Genomic DNA, 10,510 nt, shown 5'->3' on the forward strand with positions numbered 1-10,510 from the left:
GTGGCTCCCAGGCAAGCAGAGGGAAGACCATCAGCCTGTGGCTGGAACTGAGTGCAGCAAAAGCCAGAAAACAGTCATGCGGCCGGAGCAGCCAACACTGTTTCTTGCTGGGCCCCTGCTGTCCTGGCACGGCCCCCAGCATGACCTGAAATACTCCACCCCAACTGCTCCAGCCACTGCCTGGGCAAGGTATTAACTTCAGTGTGCAGATGAGACCTGTGGACCTTCCATCCTTTCTTGAGTGAAAGAAAGAGACAGAGTGATTGACATGCAGAGAAACAATATGGAGACATTGAGGTAAGACAAGAAGGGTCAGGTGCCGTATGGGATAAGGAATATGAGGAGATGCCTTAAACTGAAATTCTCTTGTAAGCTATGATGTATTGAACATCCCTAAAAGTCAAACAAGTAGCATGGGGGGGGCAAGGGGTTGGGGGGTGGTGAAGGGTTCACATTGTAGTCATAAGCAAAAGCATTCATGCCAAACAAGTAGATGTTGAAGTACCTGTGATCCCAGGAGAAGTTTGAACAGAGAGAGAGAGAAGAGTGATGAAGAGCCTTTGCCCCCAGGGAAACAGAAGACCTGTGTTCCCAGAGATGGTCTCAGAGACAGACTGAAGAGAACCTTTGCTTCTGATCTGCTCATCCTTAAAAATGTACTGGCCATTGGCCAAAGAGTGAGGCCTCCAAAACAAGTGTGGGGAAAGCTGTAAGTCGAGTGGAGAGACTTTTATGCAGTGATCAGATTTCTATTTTCCTGGGTGGCTCATTCACTGTGACATTCAAGCCACGAGAGAACTGTTTTCTTGTGAAGTCTCCATAGACTGAAGAGAGTCTCCTCTTTCTACATAAATTGAAGAAAGACTATTTTAGAGATAGTAAACTGACTGATTTGTTTCTGTACATTTGTCAGTATGAGAGAAAAAAGGGTGTAGGGGGGAGGAGAAGTATTATGAAGGTTTTATTCTGATTCCTTATAAAGTTTTCCTTTATACCCTTCAAAGTTTGAGCCTGCCTTGCCTTCCCTCCTTACCTATCTCAGAACAAGAAATGAGTAAATAATCCTAGTAAGTGAACTGGCAATTTGGCCAGCACTAAATCCACAACATGAATTGGTGCTCTGGCTGGGAATCGAAAAATTGGTGAACCAAAACCTCTGTATGAAATTGGTGTTTTCACTCAGTTTCGAACAAAAAGCGTCACAGGACAAAGCAGGATTTTGTCTGCTGAAAGATGTAGGGAAACTGAAAGAACATCTGCAGCAAGTAGAGATTTGGTGCTAAACTCAGATTTGTTTGTGTCAGTGACAGCTCTTTTAATATAAGAACAGCCAAGATGAAAAAGGTGTCAGGGACCAGATCAAGAAATGCAGTGATAATGAGAAAATACATTAACAGAAAATTACTGAAACATGCAAAGCTCGGACAGATTAATCTGCTGTGTCTGGATCCCTGTATAGAAGCACTGTTGAATTGTTTTAACCCCTAATGGGGCAAGTCCAGTAATAAAAAGATCTTGAGAATCATATCTACTGCTTTTGTGGGAAGGTAAAAATCCATAAATGAGGAAGAAAGAAAAATGATGCTAATTTGCTGGTGTAGAAGTGTTTTCTGACAGAGAGGGACACTTTGCTATGGAGATGTCTTGGCCAGCACTGTTTCTCTGAGCGTATTTCTGATCACTCCACTACTCTCCAGTGTCTAGGAAAGGAAAACCTGGAAGCCATACAACCCTCACATGCCGTCTGAGACTGCACCAACCTCAGCAGATGATAACCCCATCCTTGATCTCTCTGCTCTTTCTCTGAAATGCAAATATCTCACTTTTCTCTGGAGACATTACATAAATGACCAGAAATCTGTTTTCAAAACAGGAAACGGGGCAAAAGAGAAAAATTATTTAGACAAGTTTGAGTGTGAAGGAAAACAAAGGCTCTTGGCTGTAGTTTTCTGCAGCAAACTCCAGCAGGCATTCGATTGCTGCAGTTCCCTTCCTACTCACACACCCAGAGGTGGATGTGGACACCCTCCCAGAGAAGTGTTCTTGCGCTTATTGAAGGATTAAGTAGAAACACGAATGTAAGAGAGAGAGGATGTCTGTTTACGTCAGAGAGAAATGCTGAACACTTGACCAGAAACAAAGCTGCCTGGAGAGGCGGCCGTTTCTACCCACCCAGGGCAGCAGCTGGGAAGGAGGTGCCATCAGGAAACAAAACTATCCTGCCATGGCCTCAGCTGAGGCAAATGACTGTCAAACTCAGGTTATTTAAGTGCCAGCTTCTTCATTTGCAAAAACTGAATCTGCCTTTCCAGCTACTCTTAGGGCTGGTAGCATACTTCCTAATACTTCCTAATGCCCATTCTGTGCCATTGCACCCTAAATATCTAATTCTGCAAGTGTTTAGGAATGTAAAAGTGATTAAGAAGATGAACAGATCAGCACACTCCCTGTGACTAATTCTCATTTAAATATGCAATATTGTGGCTAATAAGAATGCTGAGAAACTAGATGTAATTCTCTGATGAATGCACTGTTTTCCTGTAAATACAGATATTTCAGGGAGGGTGACTGCTAATCTGGGATAAGGGACTTGTGACTAAAGTGACTGTTCCATTATTGCAGCATTTGACAAAGAAGAACAGAAGATCATATGCACTCAGAAGTGGAAAAACAACTGAATGGATATGTCAGAAGCATTACTTAGTGAGCAACTGGAGTGATTGGCATTGAATAGGAGACTCTGTCACGTTGAATTACAAAATGACTTTTAAAAAGAACCTGAACAAAACCAGAAAAAGGTCTCTATTTAGGATAGAGTTTTTCTTTAATGTGACTATTTGCAATGGATATTGGATTCAAAACCCAGTTTAACTGAAAATATAAAAAGTAAAGTGCTCATCTGCAGTGTTCAGATTATTGCAGTATGATTCCATTTGGAAATCCTGGGAAGCTGTAGAGAACATCTGTTGTCAGACAGGACTGTCAGGCAGTTCTGTCAGGGTTCTGAAGAACAGACAAAATGATTAGATTGTGGCCAGAATCCATGCAAAGCCAAAATAAACCTTTGTTCCTTTGAGGGCAGAATAGTTGTTCTGGTTTTAATATTTTTCTAAAAACAGAATCTGATGGCAGTCCAATGGTGAGCTGCCTGTCAGCAGAGAAAAGAGACTTTCACTGAGTGTTTTCACTGGAAAAACCCTTCAGAAGATTGATTTTTTTCTGTGAGTGGAGTAATGGGAGAACCGAGATAGAACAATGCTGATGGTATTGCCTGCGGCAGGACCAGAGTATCACAAATCCCTGTACGAAATTCAAATCACAAAGCAATGGTCCAGCATTTGTCGGAAGCACCTCAATGAGCCTGCAATGGCTTTTGCATGCAAGAGTTGGAAATGAAGACATTTCTTTGGTGGATTTCACAGGTTGTTAGCAAAATGTACAACTAAATATTAGTTTATGTGTAATTGTGTGCTACTAAGTGCTTCTTTTATGGCATTGGGCTGTCAGCTTTAGTTAGCAGAAATTCACCTCTAAGAGGTCGGTGTGTACAATTACTTGTGCCAGCCTGGACTTCTTTATTTTAATAATCTGTTCCAAAAAATGGCAAAAATGGAGCAGTCTTCCCTCTGAAGAATCAATGCATATGATGGCCAGAGATAATCTTAGTACTATTTGTCAGAGGAATATAAAGAATTTTTACTATATACTAAAACAATGTTTTAATTTTTTAAATACTTGAAGGTAGAGATGGCCAGTTACCCATGGTGGCAAGCAGGCAGTGGGATGTGCACAGGGCAAGTATTTATCAAAGCATTAGATTACATTTTTAAATAACCTGATGTAGTAAAAAGTATTTCAGTCCCCAATACTTCAGGCCTGATACAACAGAGACAGCTGCAAGCAATATTCTGTATTTCAGAAAATGTTTATTGCCTACACAGAAATATTGCAAGGACAAGACTCTCAGCATGTGCTCATCCCTCAGAGGAGTACAACCCACTTAGACCTCCTGGAATTCTTCGTGATGGAAGTCAGCAGGACTCACCACAGAGCAGTTCTTCTGGTGTGTGAGGCTTGCAATGTGCAAGATATAGGCAAAAAAGTTTGTTCTATGTGGACAATACCAAATGAGAGACAATAGAACAGTCACAGGACTTGTAAGGAAGAAATAATATATAAGCATATTTAAATTTAATATAAATAATAACCAGTTCTATTAAGTTAAATGATAAAAAGTGGTTCACACAACGTTCCTATTTCTATGAACTTATTCTTGCTGAATTGATTCTGTGAAAATAATACTGTATCTACTGTAAATAAGTGTGCTTACAAATCCATACATACAAGGTGCAAAGTTTTAATATGAACTGTTTAAGGAATGCAGTAATTTCAGGGGCCATGCCTAAAGTGACATGAGGAAACACACTTGGGGGAAGATGAGCTCGAGCTGGAGTGCTTGTGCTGAAAGGACCAGAAGCAATTCAGCCTTGACAGAATTTCTTAAGTGTGTTGTTGGCGTTTCCCAGGAAATCTGTACATTTGGGGAAATGCCTTTGGATAAGAGAGGCTTCCCCAGGAGCCCCCAGTGAGCGAGTTAGGTGCAACTGTCTCCCTTTGGGTCCCTGTGGTCCTGTCAGTGCTTGAGGCCCGCTGCACTTGGCAGAGGGGCAGGAGAAGGGACAAGGCTGTGAGGAGCAGCTTTGGCATCTGCCTGGGCCTGCGCAGAGCAGCCCAAGCACCTGCAGCAGAGTGTGTTACTGCCCTTTCAGCAGCGGTCTGAGCTGCATCATCTCTGTCCACCTGAGAGCCCCAAAGCTCTCTTTTGAATTCAAAGGCCTGTATGCACACCCTAATGACATCTTCCCTCTCTGGTGTGTTTTAACTCTTGGCATCTTGCTTGCTGGGAGCTGCAAGTGCAAAGACAGCAGCACCGAGCTGGGCTATGGGCTCCCAGCACCGTCCAGAGTCCATCCCTCCAGACTTTGCTGATCTTGGTGTGTCCTGGGCTGTCTTAGGCACTCGGGGCAATGGATTCCTTCTAACATGGAACACGTGGGGTGGGGTGGAACTCAGGGCACGTGACAGCGTGTCCAATGGCCCTTTGTGACATGGGCCCTTGCTAACACAGGTGCTGGCAGTGACGCGGCCACGCCACAGTGCTCGGTGCATGTGATGGGACAGGACGTGTCAGAGCTGTGCTGTGAGGAGCCCCACGCAGCCAGCTCGTTCCTTGCTGACCCAGAGCTTTTCCGAGGCACTGCTCCTGCGGCTGGCCTTGCGGCCAGACTGCAGACCTTCCTGACTTGCAGGTTTTCTGGAGCATCTGTCCTGAAGGTGCCCTTGAGGGCAGAGTAGGATGGCAGGCAGAGTGCTCAAACTGTTAAGAGTGTTTAGGGGGGGAAAAAAGAAAGGCCCTGCAGCTGCCCCCACACAGCAGACTGAAGAGTCAGAGCAGTTCCAGCCACTGCAGGATGGTAAGTGGCAGAGCTGGGCCTGGCAGGGCTCCTACCTGTGGCCAGCTTGCCCCTATCCCAGGCCATGCCATGCCATGCCATGCCATGCCATGCCATGCCCATGCTATGCCATGCCATGCCATGCCATGCCATGCCATGCCATGCCATGCCATGCCATGCCATGCCATGCCATGCCCATGCCATGCCATGCCATGCCATGCCATGCCATGCCATGCCATGCCATGCCATGCCCTCCCCTGTGGACATGCCCATGGACAGCAGCAAACAGTGGCTGGGCTCACCTCCCCAGTGGTGGCCGTGCTCCATCCCCTGGCCATCCTGGGGCTGTCCCTGCCTGGGGAGCGCAGGGCTGGCCTGTGTGCTCCGGCCTCTCCCACAGCCCCTCAGCTCTGGCTGCGCTCCCTCTTTGATAGATGCGGCCGTGGAGCGGACACAAGAGCAGGACCCTGCCCGTGGCCGCTTCCGCAGAGCAGCACAGGTACCTGCAGCCAATCCCACCTGCTGTCACTGCTCAGCTGAGCATGACACGCTGAACTCTCCATGGAATGTCCCTCTCTTCCTGCCCTCCATTCTGCTGCAGATATTGCTGAGGTTCCTGTGCATCCGGCGTAGAAAGACCACCACCAAAGCAACTGAGGGCACAGCTGAGGCTGACTCCAGGCTGAGCGAGAAGCAAGCAAAGCCTGATGTTAGCACAGCATCCACAGAGTGCACAGAAATCTCTCACAGGGCAATGGTTCACAGGGCACTGACTGAGGATGTGGCCGTCACAAACACTGACACCAAAATAGCACAGGGCATCTCAAAGACTAACACCACGCCCACTGTGGTTCTTGCTCCCACACTGGATCATGTGAAGCAGAAGGATTTTTATTGTCAGCAGCAGGTAAGCCCTGAGGCCGGGCCTGGAGGCCTTCCAGGATGGTGTGGCCCCCCAAACCACAGCCATTGGGACACCTTGGCCTCTGAGGCCAGAGCAGTGTGGTGGGAAGGGAATCAGTTCTTGGGCGACACTGGGGAAGTTGCTCCCTTGGACGGCACTTCAAGTCTCCCCATGCCTCCTCCAGGTGCCAGTCATGGTGAGGGACATTTACCAGAGCCTTGTGTCCCGTGGGACTGTGGATGCCGGGCTGCGCATCCACATTCGCGGGCTGGCTATAGAACACCCTACTCTTGTGGCGCTGACCCTGCTGTACTGTGCCCCATCGTGTGACAGGTATGGGGCATAACTGCCTTGAGTGCTCAGAGCTCACCAGCCTTTAGAGCCCATGGCCCTGCAGAGCCTGTCCAGTGGGCTCTGCCAGACAGGCAGAGATCTCCAGGACTCACAGGTCCCTCTGCTTCCTGAGCCTGCTGCCATGCTCCCTCCCTGCCCCTCGGGGCACCAGGGCTCTGTCACCCAGCCTCATGCAGCTGCACAGGCCATGGTACTGGGGGCTGAGATCTCTCTGACATGCAGCTCTGGTCCCACAGAGCTGCTGCAATGATGTGGAGAACTATAGGATCATGGGAACCAGCGGCTAAGAAAGTCTTTCCAACGCTGCTCTACCTGATGCAGGACTGGCCACTGCACAGCAGATCCACTTCCAGTGGGGACAATAAGGCTGTCTTGGCCCTGGCTGTGAGTTTCTGAAACTCGCCTTTGCTTGCTCCCAGGTCGCCTCTCCACAAGCTCTCCATGCCCTCCCCATCCTGCATCTCCCTTCTTAAGGCACGGGGCTGAAACCTGGCCTAGGGGAAGGCTCGGGGGCAGCAGGCCGGGTGCTCCGGGTGCTGCCAGGCCCTGCCACATGGACACCCTGGCACTGAACGCTGTCTTAAGCTGCTCTGTCTTTTGCAGACAACTGTGGTGCTCTGGGTGATTGCCAAGGTGCCCGAGTGCCAGCACACAATAACCTTTCATTCCGCCCACCTGCTGGTGGCTCTGCTCTTCCAAGTTTTCGTCACCACAGAGCAGATATCGGAGGACGCTGAAAACTTCTGGAGAGCGTGCCGGGAGGAACACAGCCTTCCCACTAAGCCCAACAGGTCCCGCTTGTCCTGTCCTTCCCACGCCCCTGTGCCCAGAGCCAGTGCTCCCAGCGTGACCCGGGCTTTGCTCTGCACACAGATTTGCGGTGCAGATCATCAAGGCTCTGCTCTGCCGCCAGCGGTGTGGCGATGAGGTGTTGCTGGCTATGGAGCGCAAGCGTGTCTGGGACACCCTGCTGTGTGCCAACACCCACCACTATGCAGTGGGTCTGCTGGCCAGGTGAGACTGTTTCTCCCTGCTGCCGCTGCCATTTGTGCCCACAGAGCCCCACACAGTCCCTGTGGTTGTGGCCACGTGGGCCTTGTCACTGAGGGACAGCAGGGCAGACTGGAAAAAGCTGCGAGAGGAGGGTGCCCAGGAGCAGCTGCCTCCAAAAGCGTCCACGTCCCCTGGCAGGGTGCTGGGCAAAGATCACAGCTCTGTGAGGGAGTCCTGGCACAGCTCTGCCCGCCTGGCTCAGGGACTTGGTGCCTTTTTCTCCCTGCCAGGGAGTTGCGCCGTGGCCTGACCCGCCTATGCACCCCCATGACCATCTGCCTGCTCAAGGTGCTCATCAGGGAGCAGCCCCGCTGGGATCTGCCTGCCCTGGCTCTCCTTGTGGAGGTGAGCCTGAAGGCCAGCGCTGCCTGCCTGAGCCGCCTCCCAGCACTCTGGCCTCTCAGGGCTGCGGCCGCCTGACACGGTGCTGCACCTGGTGCTGCCGCCTGGGCCTGGCCCTGGCCCTGGGCTGTGGCAGGCTTCTGCCAGCTGCTCCCCTGTCACTGCCCTTTGCCTTTCAGTTCCTGGATGTGCTGGACTTGAACGTGTGTGCTCGCAGGATGCTGACGATCATGTCAAAGCACCTGCAGAGCGAGTGCACGGAGAGGCGTCGCCTGGCGCTCAAAGGCTTCGTGGCGCTCAGCAAGTCTCCCTTGATGGTGAGAAGGGGGCAGTGGCTGAGGCCGCGCTGGCAGCGTGGGGCCGGGGAACAGAGCCCCTTGGGCTTGGCTGGGCTTTGGGAGCTGAGGCAGCTGTTCCCAGCCCTCCGGCCTCCTGGTTCAGCTGCCCCAGTGCTTCGGGATGTGCCTTTGGCTCCTGGGCCCTGCAGCAGCAGCAGCAGCAGCAGCAGCAGCAGCAGCAGCAGCAGCAGCAGCAGCAGCAGCAGGCTGCAGTGCCAGGGCGGTCTCAGCGCTGAAGCCCTTCATGGATTCAGAGCACAGCCTTGTCTTCCACACAGGCCGAAAGCCTCTGCGAACTCTCTCCAACGTTCCTGGAGCTCCTGAGCCATGCAGACGGAGAGGTGGTCAGGATGACCCTCTCTGTGCTCATGAATGTGCTCCAGGACAAAGACATCCTGGTGTCCACGAGATGCAGCACCACTGCCCCGATGCTGGCTGAGATGCTTGTGCCACTCTTCGACAGCGTAAGGCTCTGTGCCCCTAGCCACAGGCTTTGGATGCTGCCCAGAAACTTTGTGCCCTGTGGATTTTGGGCCTTTGCTCAGGGGAGCTGGGAAAAGTTGATCTTGAAATCTCTTGTCATTTGCCACCAGGACAACAGGCATGTGCAGCTGCTTTCCATTCAGCTGTTTCAAAAAGTGATGGAGCTAAGAGTGAAAAAGGGAAAAAAGCTCCTGAAGACCACGGTGAAGCAGAGCCTGTTGTCCCTTTTACCCTACCGGCATGATGAAAACCAGGATGTGGCAGAGGTGAGGTCTTGTGGGCTGCTCATGTCCCCCAGGGAGCAGCTTGGCTGCCTAATGCCCTTGCACCTGGCAGGCTCCAGCCTCGCCCTTGGCAGTGGGATGAACATCCTGCATTGCCCTGGGCTGTCGTGCCACCTCTGGCTCTTTGCTTCTCTCAGGCCTCTTACAAAACACTGCTTTCTGCAACTCGGTTCCTCGAGAGAAGGGATCTGGAGCAGATGCTGACAAGGGAGCAGGCGCTGCAGTTCAACGATGGCCTGGTAAGGGCAGCCTGGAAGGCCCAGCCGCAGCCTGGAGCAGCAGCCTGCCCCCGGTGCTCAGTGTGTGGCGCTGGCAGCTGTGCCCCCGCTCAGTGCCACAGCCAAGGGCACCGGCCTGAGCCCCACACGCTGCTCCCTGGCATGGGATGTGCAGGCTCCTGCCCGGATCCTCTGGCCCCGAGGTGGTGCCAGTAGAGCCCCAGCCCAGGGGCAAAGCCAGTGCCAACTCTTCCCTCTGTGCTCTCTCTGCAGCCGCCAGGGGACGAGAGCCAAGCACCCGAGCAGCCGCACCGGGCAGAGCCCTCCACAGTCCCAGCGAGGGGCGGCCAGGAGGTTCATTGGTGAGCCACGAGCCCGGGGTCCCTTCCCTGCCATGCCGGCCTCGTCGCGGCTCGGCCCCAGCCCAGGTGCTGCCCCCGCAGCGGGAGCCGGGCCTGGGCTGGTGGAGCCCCGGCTGCCCTCAGGGCTGCTGCCGTTCTCTCCAGCCCAGCCTCGGGCGGCAGATGCGGCAGGGGCCCGGGCTGAGCGCTGCTGGGGGAGGAGGGCGTGCGGCCTCAGGGCTGGCTGCGCCCGGGGCGGGGGGGCAGCTGTGCTGCTTGGGGCCACGACAGGCTCTGTGTTCCCAGGAATCTTCAGGCTCCAGGTGACGGGGCAGCAGCAAGAGCTCCAGCCCGTCCGTGAGGGTGAGTGAGGGCACTGCGGGGTCAGCAGGGTGTGGCGGGGGAGCTGCAATCCCTGTGCGGCTGCTGAGGGCTCTGCTCCCTGTGCACATGACGGGTGGCGTGGGCAGAGCACACGGAGGTTTCAAGGAGCCGTGGGGGATCTGTGGCCAGCACCTTGCGGCTGATCCCATTTTCTCCTGCTCCTTCCAGACCATGGCAAGAACTGGCTGCCATGGTCCTGGCAGGAGGTTCTTCTCGGCCCCTTGTGCGGATCCCGGCTCTGACCGTGGCTCTGTTCCTCTCTCTTGCAGCCCTTCAAGTGCCTGGGAAAGAAGAGGTGTCTCCTCCTCTCAAGGCTGCTGGAGCTCCAGACTCAGCTGATGCTGCTCCCAGTTGAG

General features: G+C 52.6%; 1 protein-coding gene across 1 annotated transcript; it reads left to right on the forward strand.

Moving 5' to 3' along the window:
* Positions 1-4,891: 4,891 nt before the first annotated feature.
* On the forward strand, positions 4,892-9,645 carry LOC306816467 (uncharacterized protein; the record flags this gene model as incomplete). Its single annotated transcript, XM_079332905.1, has 12 exons — positions 4,892-5,474; positions 5,888-5,952; positions 6,055-6,360; positions 6,542-6,690; positions 6,948-7,095; positions 7,315-7,502; positions 7,585-7,725; positions 7,995-8,109; positions 8,286-8,681; positions 8,723-8,908; positions 9,038-9,193; positions 9,349-9,645. Exons 1-12 carry the CDS (start codon positions 5,357-5,359, stop codon positions 9,643-9,645), a joined length of 2,265 nt encoding a protein of 754 aa, XP_079189031.1. The 5' UTR covers positions 4,892-5,356.
* Positions 9,646-10,510: the final 865 nt, after the last annotated feature.

This window comes from Erithacus rubecula (genome assembly GCF_903797595.1).
Source record: "Erithacus rubecula genome assembly, contig: scaffold_615_arrow_ctg1, whole genome shotgun sequence".
Taxonomy (NCBI): Eukaryota; Metazoa; Chordata; class Aves; order Passeriformes; family Muscicapidae; genus Erithacus; species Erithacus rubecula.